The sequence below is a fragment of the Archocentrus centrarchus genome, chromosome 5 (genome assembly GCF_007364275.1).
Source record: "Archocentrus centrarchus isolate MPI-CPG fArcCen1 chromosome 5, fArcCen1, whole genome shotgun sequence".
NCBI lineage: Eukaryota > Metazoa > Chordata > Actinopteri > Cichliformes > Cichlidae > Archocentrus > Archocentrus centrarchus.
The window spans coordinates 17,261,260-17,275,261 of NC_044350.1; the positions used below are offsets into that span (position 1 = coordinate 17,261,260).

Genomic DNA, 14,002 nt, shown 5'->3' on the forward strand with positions numbered 1-14,002 from the left:
TTGTCTTCTTTTGGTAATACATGTAACAGTTTTGATTAGAGTGACACAATCAACAACAGTCAGAAAAGACTGAAAAAAATCCATATAAAAAAGTGGGTTTATAACTTATTTTAATTGTGATAAACGACATTGAAGTTGCCAAGAAGTTGAAACAAGAGAAAAAGGTATTTAGAACTTTAAATAATATTTAATATGTAGGTTTACATGTTGTCTAAGGGCAAGTGTAATTTACATAACAAACGTATGTTTAAGAATTCTGTGCATGGATTATTTTCAAATTCATGAGTGGGACAGAAACTATTCTGCAATTGTAGAATGGCCCACATATATTTAAACATGAACTATTTAATTGTTTAACGGGTGATAAACTTATGTCATGCTTTTCCCGTCAGAGACAGAAACTTAAATTATTTCTGTGCAAGTGACGCGGTAGTTGATAAATATCTGAGAGAGCGATGTCATTGGCGGGCTACATCTGACGTAGCACACAAGCGTTGTTTGGGAGGCGGAAGTGAAAGGTGAAGGCAGGGGAGTACTAGATAGTTAGCTGACTGGCTAGCTGGTAGGCAGGCAAGCCTTCAGGCAAGTGCCAAATTTAAACACTAGTTGTAGATAAATTACCTCGTCCATTTACGACACGGTTTTTGTTGGTGTCTACGCCAGAAAGTTTTCTAAGAATCTTTAAAGGGACATTGCCAAATCAACGCTAGCTAACGTAACGCCTAGTTAGCCAGTGACGCTAGCTGCCCTGCACAACAACAGCTCGTTATCTCGCAGCCGGCTCCGATACGGTCAGCAAGTCTCCTCTGGCGTGTGTTACGAGCTGAAAGTAAGTTTTTGAGACGACGACACAATGTTTATATGTGTAACGTCTGCTCACTTGTCACTGCTTTCTGTGTCCTGATAACCCTGACGCGGTAGCCGCTAATGGTGGTGCAGTGTTTTTCGGCAAAAACAAGGCCGGCCTGTGGCTCCTCTGGGTCGAATCCAACAAGGAAGGGGAACCGGGTAATCGAGGTTGGTCTGTCGGACAAAGCATCGTAAAAAATGTTGTCTCAGGGAATATTGATGTTTTTAAACTGTGTTAATTTCTATTATTGCTCATGCATACAAAGAAGGGGGTATTTTTACCTCAAAATTACACATTTGTGAGTGGTTAATAAGGTCCACGCCAGGGTGGGCTTTGGCCGCATCTTGATCAGAATCAGAATCAGAATCAGAAGGTTTTTATTGCCATATGGGTGAACAGGTTCACAGCCTTAGGAAATTGCTGCGGTACTTCGTGCGTACAGAAAAAAACAAATAAGTATAAAAACTATAAGACAATATACAAGTATACAAATTGCAAATATACAGAGATATTAGAGCTATAACTATAGCACAATATTACAAAATTACAAAATATACAGTGCAGAGACTAATTAAAAGATGAAAGAATGTAGACTATATTCCACTAATATGTACATCAGTGCAGTCAGACAGGTGCATAGACATAGGGTCATCAGCGTTTGTGGAGGGTGGTGGTAACAGTCTTAGGGTTATTGTTCATGAGTCCAACAGCAGAGGGGAAGAAACTGTTCTTATGGCGGGAGGTTCTGGTCCGTATGGACCGTAGCCTCCTGCCTGAGGGGAGAGCTTTTGTTGATGCTGGCCAGTGTGAACTTTCACCGAGCCCCTCAACTCTCCTGTCTACAGATTGTGTTAAATAAATGTGACATATCTCTGTCTTATTGCTACTAGGGAAACTTGACCTGTCGTTTCTGTTTTCTGCGTTAAATGGTTTTTGTTTCGTTTGTGACTCACAGGTCACGCGGTTACACGTCGTTCAGTGTCGAATTACACAACGTCTGCTGCTTGTACCAACAAGTTTGAGACATAAAATCTATTGCTATACGCGCATCAAAATTTGTCGTATTTTACTTTTAAATTACAGATACTGTCTGACACTACCATCTACCCTTTCCCCATTTTTTTTCTCATTTAGTTTTGTTTAAAAAACACACACACAAACTGCAGAGATGACTCGCATATGTTCTTGCACAGTGATATTTATTTTAATTTTTTGGGTGTGTGTTAAGTGATTGCAGTTGTTGGGAACTGTTCCTCAAGTGCAAACAGCTCTGGGAGTATGTATCATTTTAATTTGCTGTCAATGCACATGGATTTCAGAAGTTATTAAGTTGGTTGATCTTGAAGTAGTTCAGCTTATCTAGCTGTTCACTCAGGCTTGTTATGGCTAAAACACACACATATTTAGAAAGATATCCCTTGACTGCTGGAGCATCTGTTTCTCATGTGGGAACTGGTTAACCGGGAAACATGATCATGGCCTTACTCTGTGATGTGGAATAATGGACAGACTGTTAATAAACACCTGAAATTTGCCCTCCAAATCCATATTTAGTTTTTAGTTTGTTTTGTGTCATTTGGTGTGTATTTACAACACACATCAGAGGTGAATTCTAGCTGCTCTTAGCAGGAGTGGATGAGCAGGGAGGAGCTGTGCTGGATCCAAAACTTCATGGTTTTTAAAATAATATACAAGTGAATCTTTGGGTACAGCCCTAATTAAATCAGAAGCACTTATTTCAGAGAAATTATTTAATTTGAAAATCAGTTTACAAGTTTTGATGACAGAAGACTAAAATTTATCAGTTTTAGTGAAAGGCATCCATCTCATTTTGGACTGAACCTCCTGTCAGAGATCAAAGTTAGTATTGAGAAATCATGAAGTGCTGTTCATGAAAGTTTAAACACCTGAGCTCACCTTCAGCTGCAATCATGTGAATGGTTTGAGCACACCTACGTGAGTGTGTTGCTGCTGTTCATCTGTCTGCTACGCTGTGCTTCACAGTGCTGGTATTGGAGTTCCACCCAGAAAGAATGCAGGTGTTTTCCAGCTCATGAAGATTTCTGAAGTGTTTGTGTTTTATGAGATTAACAGACTGATTTCTGCTGACTGAAATGAAGTATTCGCATTTATTATTAAACTGCTGCCTAAAAGGTATTGCCTCACCACCAAAAAGGATTAAATTAATAAATTTTCACCTAGAATCAGAAACATAATTGATCTTCAATTAGACACAATGACACATACAGTGTATAACATATGTAGTACTATGTATATCTGTGCATATAGTGCTTTTCTAGCTTAGAGGAATTTGTGACGCTCCCAAAACAGTATTGAGGTAGTGCCAAAGGAAAATCACCTACAATTCAAAAAGCTTTCTGTCAAATTTCTGTTACTGTACATGAACTGATGATGACTGCTGGGCTGCGTGCAGCTCTGCACACAGGAGGGAGTTTATTTCCCATTTGCCGCATTAGAAGAAGGTAATTTGCTTGTGTGTATAGATTAGCAAGAATCACAGTTGAGGCATCTTCTCACCCCTATGCCCTTGTATACTATGAAGCAAATAAGGTCATCTTTAGCTTAGAGGAAATACTGCAAGACTTTAACATCAGGCATCTGTTGTTGCTGTCCTCTTTATTGACAGTATTCAAACCTACAGTAGATTTTCTAAGTTTTGTTGTGTCAGTCACATTATGAGTGTTTACATAACACAGATAAGAGAAATTTCTGTGAGAATATAAAGCAGCCTCTTGTGAAATCAAGGTTTATTTTGTCTAGTCTATTTGTGCATGGATAAGATTTACAGATAAACCTTCAAGAATCTAATATTGTCATATTTTAATCAACTGAGATACCAGCCTTACTTTATGTTGCTATAATTGTAGATTTATTCTGCATTATTGTCTCTTATTGCCTAAAAATTAGTTAGGCAGTTATGCTATGAGGCTAACTATGTATTTTCCACTGGAACACACTACATTTTGTGGTATATTTCATGCATGAAAAGCAGAGTCAACACTTTCTAGTTTGTTAAAAATCAAAACTGGCACAGAAGTGAATTGAATCTTGCCCATCATCATTCACGCAAGAATAGTCTTCAGTTCAGAGTACCCTTTTTTTATAGTATTCTGTGTACTGGTGAGCTGAATTTGTAATCAGAATTGGACAGAACCCAAAAGGAGATTTGCTTTAACCTGCGTCCAAACTAGAAGCAATTCACTCGTTGAACATCGTGATGAAGCTGACAGCTGGCCCCTTGCAGACATTATAGGCTCTGGTTACATAGGTAACTCTCTAATGTATTTAGTACCAGGTCATATGTCAATCAACTATATCCTGCACTGTCATTGGTGCTTTAATTGCTCACCTAGCAGAGGAGAAAAATTTCTTTGGTTCTGCCCACTTTGTGTCACCAGCAGTTATTTCACTCATAGTCCCTTGAAGCTGCCAAATGCATTTCACTTCTATGTTCTCTGGTCACCTCATCTCCGCAAATCACTTACAGTTTGGATGCAAACTGTAAATGATATATTATACATACATACATACATACATACATACATACATACATACATACATACATACATACATACATACATACATACATACACACACAGTAATCCCTCACTTATCGCGGGTGTTATGTTCCAGGACCACCCGCGATAAGTGAAAATCCGCGAAGTAGGGACGCTATATTTATTTAATACTTATACATTATTTTAGTAGTTATACACTATATTTAAATTTTTTTTGTTTGTTTGTTTTCACTTAAGCTGGGCCAGATCTTGCCAAGATCTCTTTGACAAGAACTGATTAAAATTGTGCACATGGGTGAGCAGTAGTGTTTGAGTGTTCAGAAAAGGCACAGATTACACAACATTTAACTACGACTCTTGCTCAAACTAAAGTGACACACTGAATTTGGCTTACCTAAGCCAAGGGTCAGTTGGTCAGACCCAGGTATTTTGTACAATACACCAGAATGTAGTCAACAATTTCTCCCTAAATGATCTAATATGTGTCTTATTCTTGTAAACTAAGTTTTTAAACATTGCAGTGTTTTGACTTTGGGGACAGAGGCTGAGAAAAAAGAAGGGTGTGGGGGGAGAGAGAGAGAGAGCGAGAGAGAGGGAGGGGGAGAGAGGGAGAGAGAGAGAGAGAGAGATAGAGATAGAGAGAGAGATAGAGGATATAGAGGGAGAGAGATGAGAGATAGATAGAGATAGGATAGAGATAAGATGATAGATATAGATGAGAGAGATATATAGAGGAGAAGAGTATTATAGTATAGAAGATTATATAGATAGTATAATATATATAGAGAGATATATAGATATATATAGATATCTATTTATGATAATATAATAATCTTATAGAATAATAGTGTATATATATTATAAATATTATATATATAATAGTATATATATCTATATACTATCTATATATATAATATTATAAAAATCTCATGTTGTATTTGTGCTCATTTTACATAATTATACCTTTTATAATACCTGACAGTGTACTGACATCTGCATGGTGCAGCAGTGTGTTGTCAGCTTAGTGACAGTGAAATCAGCAGGAAATGTCTGATGTGTCACTTGGTTTGTACTTTGAGGAGGAGTCTGTATTCTAAGAAGTAACTTCCCTGTTTGTGTGTGTGTGTGTGTGTGTGTGTGTGTGTGAGTGTGAGAGAGAGTGTGAGAGAATATGTTCCTCGTGATTTGCCCAACAGCTTAGGAAGCACATGACTGGAATGAGTGGCATTTATATATGATTGGTCCAGGGCCATGAAACTTAACACATAAATTTGTCCAATAGGCCAATCTCTAAAGAAACTGATTTCTTTTTGTGTTGAATTATATTGTTCCTGAACTATAGAAAGCTGGTGTTTAGGCTGTGACTTCCAATGACGAGGTCAGGAAGGCATTAGTGGCTGAACTCTTTTGCTTTCTGTCTTACTGCAGCTGTGGCAAAATGACATCCAGGAAGAAAGTGCTCCTGAAAGTCATCATCCTGGGAGATTCAGGGTGAGTCACAGCAAACTAGTATTCTATATATTTTTTTCAATTAAATGTGTTTCTTTTGTGTTACTTCCTCATTGATACACGTTATTGTTGTGCAATAATCTGTCACCAGGCAGAAAACAAACTGTCATCCTTGCATAGATAGCCCTTGTCTGCTGCTAATAACTGTTATTCAAAGACTTTTTAATGGGAACTTTTATTTTTCCACAGTATGTCATAAAGACTTTCAGTAAACATTAAGAAATCTTGGACCTGAAAAGACTGAAAGCTTTTTGTTTTATTACTTTTGTTGATAATATGACTCATCACTGGTTTCCTACATGATTTGCAATACATTAAAGTTAGAGTTAAGCAATAAATTATAATATTTTATGTGCTGTGAAAATATGATGACCAAGCTGGGTGAATCAGCCACCATTCATTCATGTTACCATGGTAGCAGGCTAAAATGTAGCACCAGGCCACTGCATATCAAGCAACAAAAAAAAAAAAAAGAATGTGGCTGAAACCTGCTTTGTTGGGTCGAATTGCCACTAGGATGGACCCCAAAGTTGACCCTGACTCTTTGCTGCCTCACCATTAAATGGTCTCTGTTTCTGTTTGCATCTGTTTGCCAGATGCAAATTAAGGTTGGCTCTTCTTTACACTAGTGTGTGGTGTTAATGCAGCTTAAATAGTTTGGTAACTGAAGAAAAATTACTTCTTTTTTTTTTTTTACTTTAGGTGTATAATAACACAAAGCAGTTTGACTGATATCCACAACTAAGAGTGAGACAAATGCTTTACTCCTCAGACTTGCTTGCCTTCTTTCTCTTACATGTACCAGCGTATCCGTTCTCTCACGCCCTCACAGGTCATTAATTGTTTGCACTGATTAAGGATCAGATGGAATTTGCTGAGTCTGTTGTCTTCTTGTTGTCCCACAGGAATAACACATTGATAATTTCACCATACTCTGTCATTTTAGTTTCCTTTAACACATGAATAAAGACCCTATAAGTGGCTATACTGCTGTACAAATTACATGCTAAAGCGGTTGGTGGTATGGTTGAGGTAATCGTCTTCCAACTCATATGTAATATATCCTTATATTTAAACTCAGCTTCTGTCACTTGAGATGGATATCTAATGTGTTCAAACCAATGGAAATTATAACAGCTTTTACCACATCCATACATGACCCAGCTCAGTGTGAATGACGTTAATTTAATTGCTGCATATTTCATATATCTGTTGTCTTGCTGCTTCCTTTCTCAGTGTTGGAAAGACCTCCTTAATGAACCAGTATGTGAACAAGAAGTTTAGTAACCAGTACAAAGCTACAATAGGAGCAGACTTTCTGACAAAGGAGGTGATGGTGGACGACCGGCTCGTTACAATGCAGGTGTGTGTAGGTGTGGTAGTTGGAGACTTTGATCATGTGAGGAGGACTGAAGCTGTAAATGATCAAGGCTTCAAGCAGAGTGTTACTGAGAGACATTGTTGCTTTGCATTACCTTTTAATCCTGGTGTGGCTAACTGTTTCCCTCTTTCATTGTCTAGATCTGGGACACAGCTGGCCAGGAGAGGTTCCAGTCTCTGGGTGTTGCGTTCTACCGTGGAGCAGACTGCTGTGTGCTGGTCTTTGATGTGACTGCGCCCAATACCTTCAAAACACTCGACAGCTGGAGGGATGAGTTTCTGATCCAGGCCAGCCCTCGAGATCCTGAGAACTTCCCGTTTGTGGTGCTAGGCAACAAGATTGACTTGGAGAACAGACAGGTTGGTATGAGATTTCTGAGACAACAACACCTGGGTCCAGTTTCTTTAATAGACTGTCTCTACCATAGCATAGATCACTTTACTTAAATGTGCTTATCAGTTGTAAGAGTACGCTGCACACTATGGTTGTTACTGTTGTGCTGCTTTCGTTGGCTGGTGTATAGAAGGAGAAAAGACAAAGCCCTCAAAAACTTAGACATGGACAACTTAGAAGTGTTGATTGGGTTAAACTGCTGTGTAAGGAATGGCACTTGGTGAAATTACAAGAGTCACTTCACCTGAGCAGAGGCCCTACTGTGGTCAGGCAAGTGCATGCCTCACATTCTTTTAGGGGTAAATGAAGATTTTAGTGTATAATGACCGAATCAGATGTGCATAAAGCATTACGAAGTCATCTCAGTTTTTCTTTTTAGTCCTCTGGTTGACAAATTGTCTATAAAAGGAGACAGTTCAGGAGTGTGGCTACTTGACCTTGATGTGGGCAGCCAACTAAGGTGACTCCAAAGGCACAACACAGAGCTCATCGAGGAGCCCAGTGTACCCACTAAAGAAATCTGCCATATGCAAATAATAGAGCATGCAGATTAATGTCCATGGCAGGACTCCACAGAGGAAGCTGCTGCTCACCAAAACCATCACTGTAACACTGTGATTGAGGGCTGCTTTCCTGGGCATTTTTATGGGGCTGGAAAGTTGACCTTAACAGAGGGAGATTTTCAAGTTTATGTCTTACATAATAATATCGGGGTGACTGTTCACCAGCTGAAGTTCAGTAACAGCAAAACAGCAATACTAAACATGGAAGTAAATCATATCCACCCTTTGAAGTAGCCCAGTCAGAGCACAGACCTCAACATAAGACTGTGAACTGACACACCAGGAAAGCTGTTCACACCAGACATCCTAAGAATAAAAAACAATCTTAAGCAGTTCTCTGACATTGAATAGTGCATAGTCCTCCTGAATGCTGTGCAGTCACCTATAAGAAATGCTTGTTTTTCAGGTTTTTGCTGCCCAAGTGCAGTCGGCCAATTGTTAAATCCAGGTTTACTTTTCTGCCAGCACCAGGAATATTTGTTCGTGTTAAATACACACAAAAGAATATTGTTTTATAAGCATAGTATGTCTTTGTATACTTGTGACTTAAATATCAGGCCATATTTTTAGTGTTTAGAACTTCAAATTCTGACTAGAGAAGCAAGTGAAATGCTTATTTATGTTCCTCTTACTGCATCATGATGCCCGACACACCCTTTTTTTAAATTACATGTGATAATTTTAACACACATTATTCAACAAAGAATATAAGTTAAATTGTCATATAACTTCAAAAATATGAAACTTGATGTTTAAAGGTCTTATATTTTAGCTTGTTTAGCTTGGACTCACTTTCCCTCTGTATTTCCACAGGTGACCACCAAAAGGGCTCAGGCCTGGTGTCAAAGTAAGAACAACATCCCGTACTTTGAGACCAGTGCGAAAGAAGCTATAAATGTAGAACAGGCATTCCAGACAATTGCACGTAATGCACTCAAACAGGTGAGATACAGTGTGGAGTGAAGGAGTGGGTTTTGGAATATCTTGTTGCATTGTATAACTGTTGAATTATTTATTTTAAATCTGTTGGGTTTGCTGAACATTTTTTTTCTTGATACCTCACAGGAGACCGAGGTGGAGTTGTATAATGACTTCCCAGGGCCCATAAAGCTGGGAGGGAATGACGGACCTAAACCCTCAACAGAAAGCTGCAGCTGCTAAGGGAAAACTTGGACCATCTTCTCTCTTGGCTTTTCGGAAACACCTATCACTGGTTACATCACCTCCACCTCGCTCCCAGGGAAGGGAATTCTCTACTGGTCTTCCTCCTCCATGCCATTGTTCATTCCACCACCATGACCTTTCACACAGTGCGCTGCACATGGATGTACCCCCCTCACACTTAATACACAAATTAATACACTAGTATTTTCTTGTAAAAAGTCCAGTGCCCAAAGATCACATGAGAGAAAAATGAGCCCCAAACCTCACAGTCCCTGAATTGACTGTGAGCGATATCCTGCCCTCCCCACCCATTTCTGCGGGTGTGGCCCCTGACACTCACGCTCAGGGGACAAGATGGAGCCATGTTCAGAGTACAATTGGGAACTCTAGATGTTCTTGCTGATGTTCTCTAATGTGAGGCGATGTTGGCTAATGTCAGCATCCCTAGTTTCATATTCTGATTTATATTTTGCTTTCTTTTTGCCTGTCTGTCAATAAATAATCTAGCTGAACTATATATACAGTTGTATTAATTGGCTAATGCTGTTTTTTGAAGCCAATCTGAAACACACTTTCTTTTTTTGTGCACTTTCTTTTTATGTTTTTGCCTTTTTAAATGTTATACAGGGATGACTGATTTTTGGGCAACATCTGCTACAACATGCCTTTCAGATTAGAATTCCTCTCTTTTCTTTTTGATATCTCCTGAGAATTTGTCTAACACTCTGATGATTGTCTTTGCCTTTTCCCTTCAAGATTGTGTGTTTAAAGGGTTTATAACTGCCTCACACTGCAGAAGAAATGTTACTAAGTAGACTAAAAGTAAAAGCTGGTAAGGCAGTCAGTGTAAAACATGGGTTAATTATCCCTGATATATTAATATTTGCCTTTTGTGTAACATTACTTGTACTGCTACTATTACTGCTGTATATGTTCTGTCCTTTCATCAGACATCTTTTCAGTGCTGTGGAATTACAATATGCATCACCAACACAGCGAACACCTGTCTTCTGTCATGTCTTTGTTATTGCTGTTCTTTCTGCTTGTAGCTCAGGTTGGCTAAGTACTTAATATTTTTAATGGATTGTGTATTACAGTATATAGATGGTAAAGGTATAATGGACTGAAATCACATGGATGTCCTCTGTTTCCATTTAAAGAAAATATCCAATTATTTGTCCAGTTATTACTTCCCATCTTTACAGAACGAAATTACTGCAATGCAAACAATGCTGTCAAAGATAATTCGGACATCAAATAAAACTCTTGAATATATTAACGGTCTGACTTTCTGTGTCTATGTACGTGTCTTTTTCCATTCAGATACCCCTCAGTTGTGTAATAATTGCGTAAGGCCTTGTTCACACGTACAGAGGGCTGTTCTTTATTTATTTAAACTTTGCTTTCTGGCCTTTAGTTCACACACAGACAGTTTTAAGTTACTCTAAACTGATTTAGAAAGCATCCAGTGATCAGCAGTTCTCTGGGTAAAAAATGCCTTGCTGATGTTAAAGGACAATGGTCAGACTGCTTTGAGCTGACAGAAAGGCAGCAGTAACTCAAATAACCACTCGTCACAACCAAGGCACACAGAAGAGCCTCTGAATGCTTGTCAAACCTTGAAGCAGACGGTCTACAGCAGCAGAAGACCACCCCAGCTAAGAACAGGAAACTGAGGCTACAATTCACACAAGCTCACCAGTTGGACAACAGAAGACTGGAAAAAAATTGCCAGTAATTGGATCCTCCTGGGCTCACTAATTTAAGCAGGGCTCTACTAATTATTCTCCCCTCTTTGCTCCTCCAGGTAACCTTGGTTTGTCTTTTGTTTTAGTTTGGTTTTGGGTTGCAATATTCATTCAGATTTCCACATACATGTCCACTCACTCATACACTGCATATACAGGACATACTGACATATTCACATCCCATATTTATCTTTCTTTTTGATTTGTTTACTTTTCAATAAAACTAATCTGATTGGCCTATACCTTTGCCTCCCCTCATTCTTTGTTACGGGCCATGAGCCAGCCTGTGACAGCTATCATGTCAATATGGTCCAAAATCTCTAAGAAATTTTTCCAGCACCTTTCGTGACAGTTCCAAAGGAAAAAGTATTAAGATGTACCTAATATGAACTTGATGGATGGATGTATCCTCCATGACCTCACCTTTGGTTTCTGTACTCCACAATCTGAAGCTTTAACATTACTCTTATTTTTTGTGGAGCTGGAAATTATTAGCTAAGGCCAGCAAGCTTGGTTCGCAAGTTGCATCCATAAATTATAAAGGTTCAATGCACACACATAACTGTTAATTATTGCTAACAGACAGATTAATAAAATGCTGTAATTTCATTTTAAAAGTGCAAAATGTTTGGAATGGCGACACCACACAGTAGACAGTCTTTAGCCTCAAAAGCGTTTACAGCCAGCAAGTGGCCATTAGGGGGACTGCAGCTTTTCACAGTCCTTTGTTATGACTTCATTTTTCAGTGGCAAATGTTGCCAATTTGGGATTAACTAACTTCACCCATTTCATATTTCCTGCAAAAGACTCAGAAGTTTCAAACACAAGATGGGTCCACTTAATGTTAATGAAAACAGGCTAAATTACCCAGAATAACAGCAAGCATGTGGAAATGGCCTCCTGGAACCAAACAACACATCCCGTTACAGACAGGCCTCGTTCACATCAGGCATTTTTGTTTAGCCATGTTAAAAACAATCATAAGACTTACTAAGTGACAGTAAGACCAGATAGCTGTTTAGCAAATAGTAATTAACTAACAGCCATCTGTAATCCCCATTGTTATTTTTAAAATAATTTTGGGCTGTAGGCAGATGAGACAAAAGATTTTGTGTCTTAAGTTCATCATGATAAGATCAAAGAACCTCTTCATCCTGAGGAGGAACCCAGTGGAGGTAAGTGGCCTTTGAAAATGCATCAGTCACACCTAAAGAGTTCCTGAAAGAGGTGTTGAAGTTTACATTGCCGCTGACAATAACTGTGATATTTAAAAGTGAAAGGACATTATACAATTATTTTAAAGTCACAGTCTCTCTCCCTGTCTCTACGCTCCGATATCATTGCAATTCATTTGACAAAAGAGACCAAAAACAAAGTTAAAGAAAAATGTGACACAAAGTCTTATTATTTTTATTTAAAAAAATCATGACACAATTTTAGTGAATTCTTTTAGCCATCATAAATTCCCCCTCCTCTTTGTCAAATGTTGTTTGGGGGAATAGTGATATATTTTTTTAATACTGCACATTTCTATTGAAGTCCATGCATGAGTATTTTTTACTTCAAAACTATATATTTCTAAATGGTTGATTAGCTACACACCAAGGTGGGCTTTGGCTACATTTTGATGTTGACAAGTGTGAACTTTGACACTTCTACTTATCAGAGTCTGCCGTGTGACAAGCAGGTTACACACCTAAATGCAGAACTCGGGATGCAAGAGTGGAACATGAAAGAAGCCTTTATTGCTGGCTGCTCAAAAAAGTTAAAAAATAACCCAATGGGAAACTTTGCCAGAAAAACACAGATCTAGGGAAACAAATCTCAGGACACACGGCGCAGAGGAGCATACAGCATAAAGGACAACATGACAAAGGGCAAGGGGAAAGTCAGATAATAAATACACAAGGTAATGTGGCTAGGGGATGTATATGATTTTACTTATCTTTTTAAGAGATATGCATTATGGCTAAGGCCTTCTAACTGAGGCCCTTTACCTTAAAGTCATCTTCTCTCCTATGGCCAAATAAGGAAAGGTATGCATTCCAAGACTCCCTGTCTTTGCTGAAAACTGGCTAAAACTGATACACAACAGGGAAAACAGGTGGGAAACAGCAGGAACAAATCAGGAACAATGAGCCAAGGGCAGTTAAACTCAATACAAGGCACATGAGACAAGAGATTATCAAAATTAAGCAAGAAATAACTGACAAGGGATATTTTACACAGATGAAGACTTAACAGGAAACACAGGGAAGGTATGGATAAACTGAAACACCTGGAATCAAAAAACAAACAATAATCAGAAACAAACAAGACAGCGATGGATGGTGAAACTAAGACTCAGAAAACCCAAGAATACTTATATGGCAAACAGAACCCAACAAGGAGACAAACCCAAAATAATATAAATGATAACCTCTTCCCAAAGAAATCATAAACCCACAAAACTCAAAAGCTTGGGTCAAAACCCAGGGACCATGACACTTGTGTCTACAGACTTTGTGGCTGCCGTCAGAGGCAAAGGTCATATATTTTGGTTTATTATTTTTAATCTTTGGTTAAAAAGGACAATAAATATGTTGGGTTTTTGTTGTTTTTTTTATCTAAAAGGTTCAATAATAAATAAGTAACAATGTTAAGTAAATTAATGTGGTTAAAGTTCATTTATCGGGTTAAAAAGGAGGAATGAACATTAAAATGTAAAGGGAATTCATTTTTTGTTCCGCATGCCACATTGTTGTTCCTGGGACAAGATTGAGTGGTGCACTTAGAGAGCCACACGGAACGTTTTTTTTTTAAGAAAGAGCTTTATTTGTCACATACATTTACATGCAGTGAAATTCATTCTCTG

At 38.4% G+C, this 14,002-nt stretch overlaps 1 protein-coding gene across 1 annotated transcript; it reads left to right on the forward strand.

Moving 5' to 3' along the window:
- The first annotated feature begins 504 nt into the window (after positions 1–504).
- On the forward strand, positions 505–10,674 carry LOC115780243 (ras-related protein rab7-like). Its single transcript, XM_030729335.1, has 6 exons — positions 505–829; positions 5,818–5,880; positions 7,135–7,261; positions 7,420–7,638; positions 9,049–9,177; positions 9,301–10,674. The coding sequence occupies exons 2-6, from the start codon at positions 5,828–5,830 to the stop codon at positions 9,394–9,396; spliced, it is 624 nt and encodes a 207-aa protein (XP_030585195.1). The 5' UTR covers positions 505–829; positions 5,818–5,827; the 3' UTR covers positions 9,397–10,674.
- Positions 10,675–14,002: the final 3,328 nt, after the last annotated feature.

Coding starts and splice junctions, on each gene's coding strand:
- LOC115780243 (XM_030729335.1), top strand. CDS start 5,828: ATGACATCCAGGAAGAAAGTGCTCCTGAAAGTCATCATCCTGGGAGAT. Junction 7,262..7,419: donor ACCGGCTCGTTACAATGCAG/GTGTGTGTAGGT, acceptor TTCATTGTCTAG/ATCTGGGACACAGCTGGCCA. Junction 7,639..9,048: donor TTGACTTGGAGAACAGACAG/GTTGGTATGAGA, acceptor GTATTTCCACAG/GTGACCACCAAAAGGGCTCA.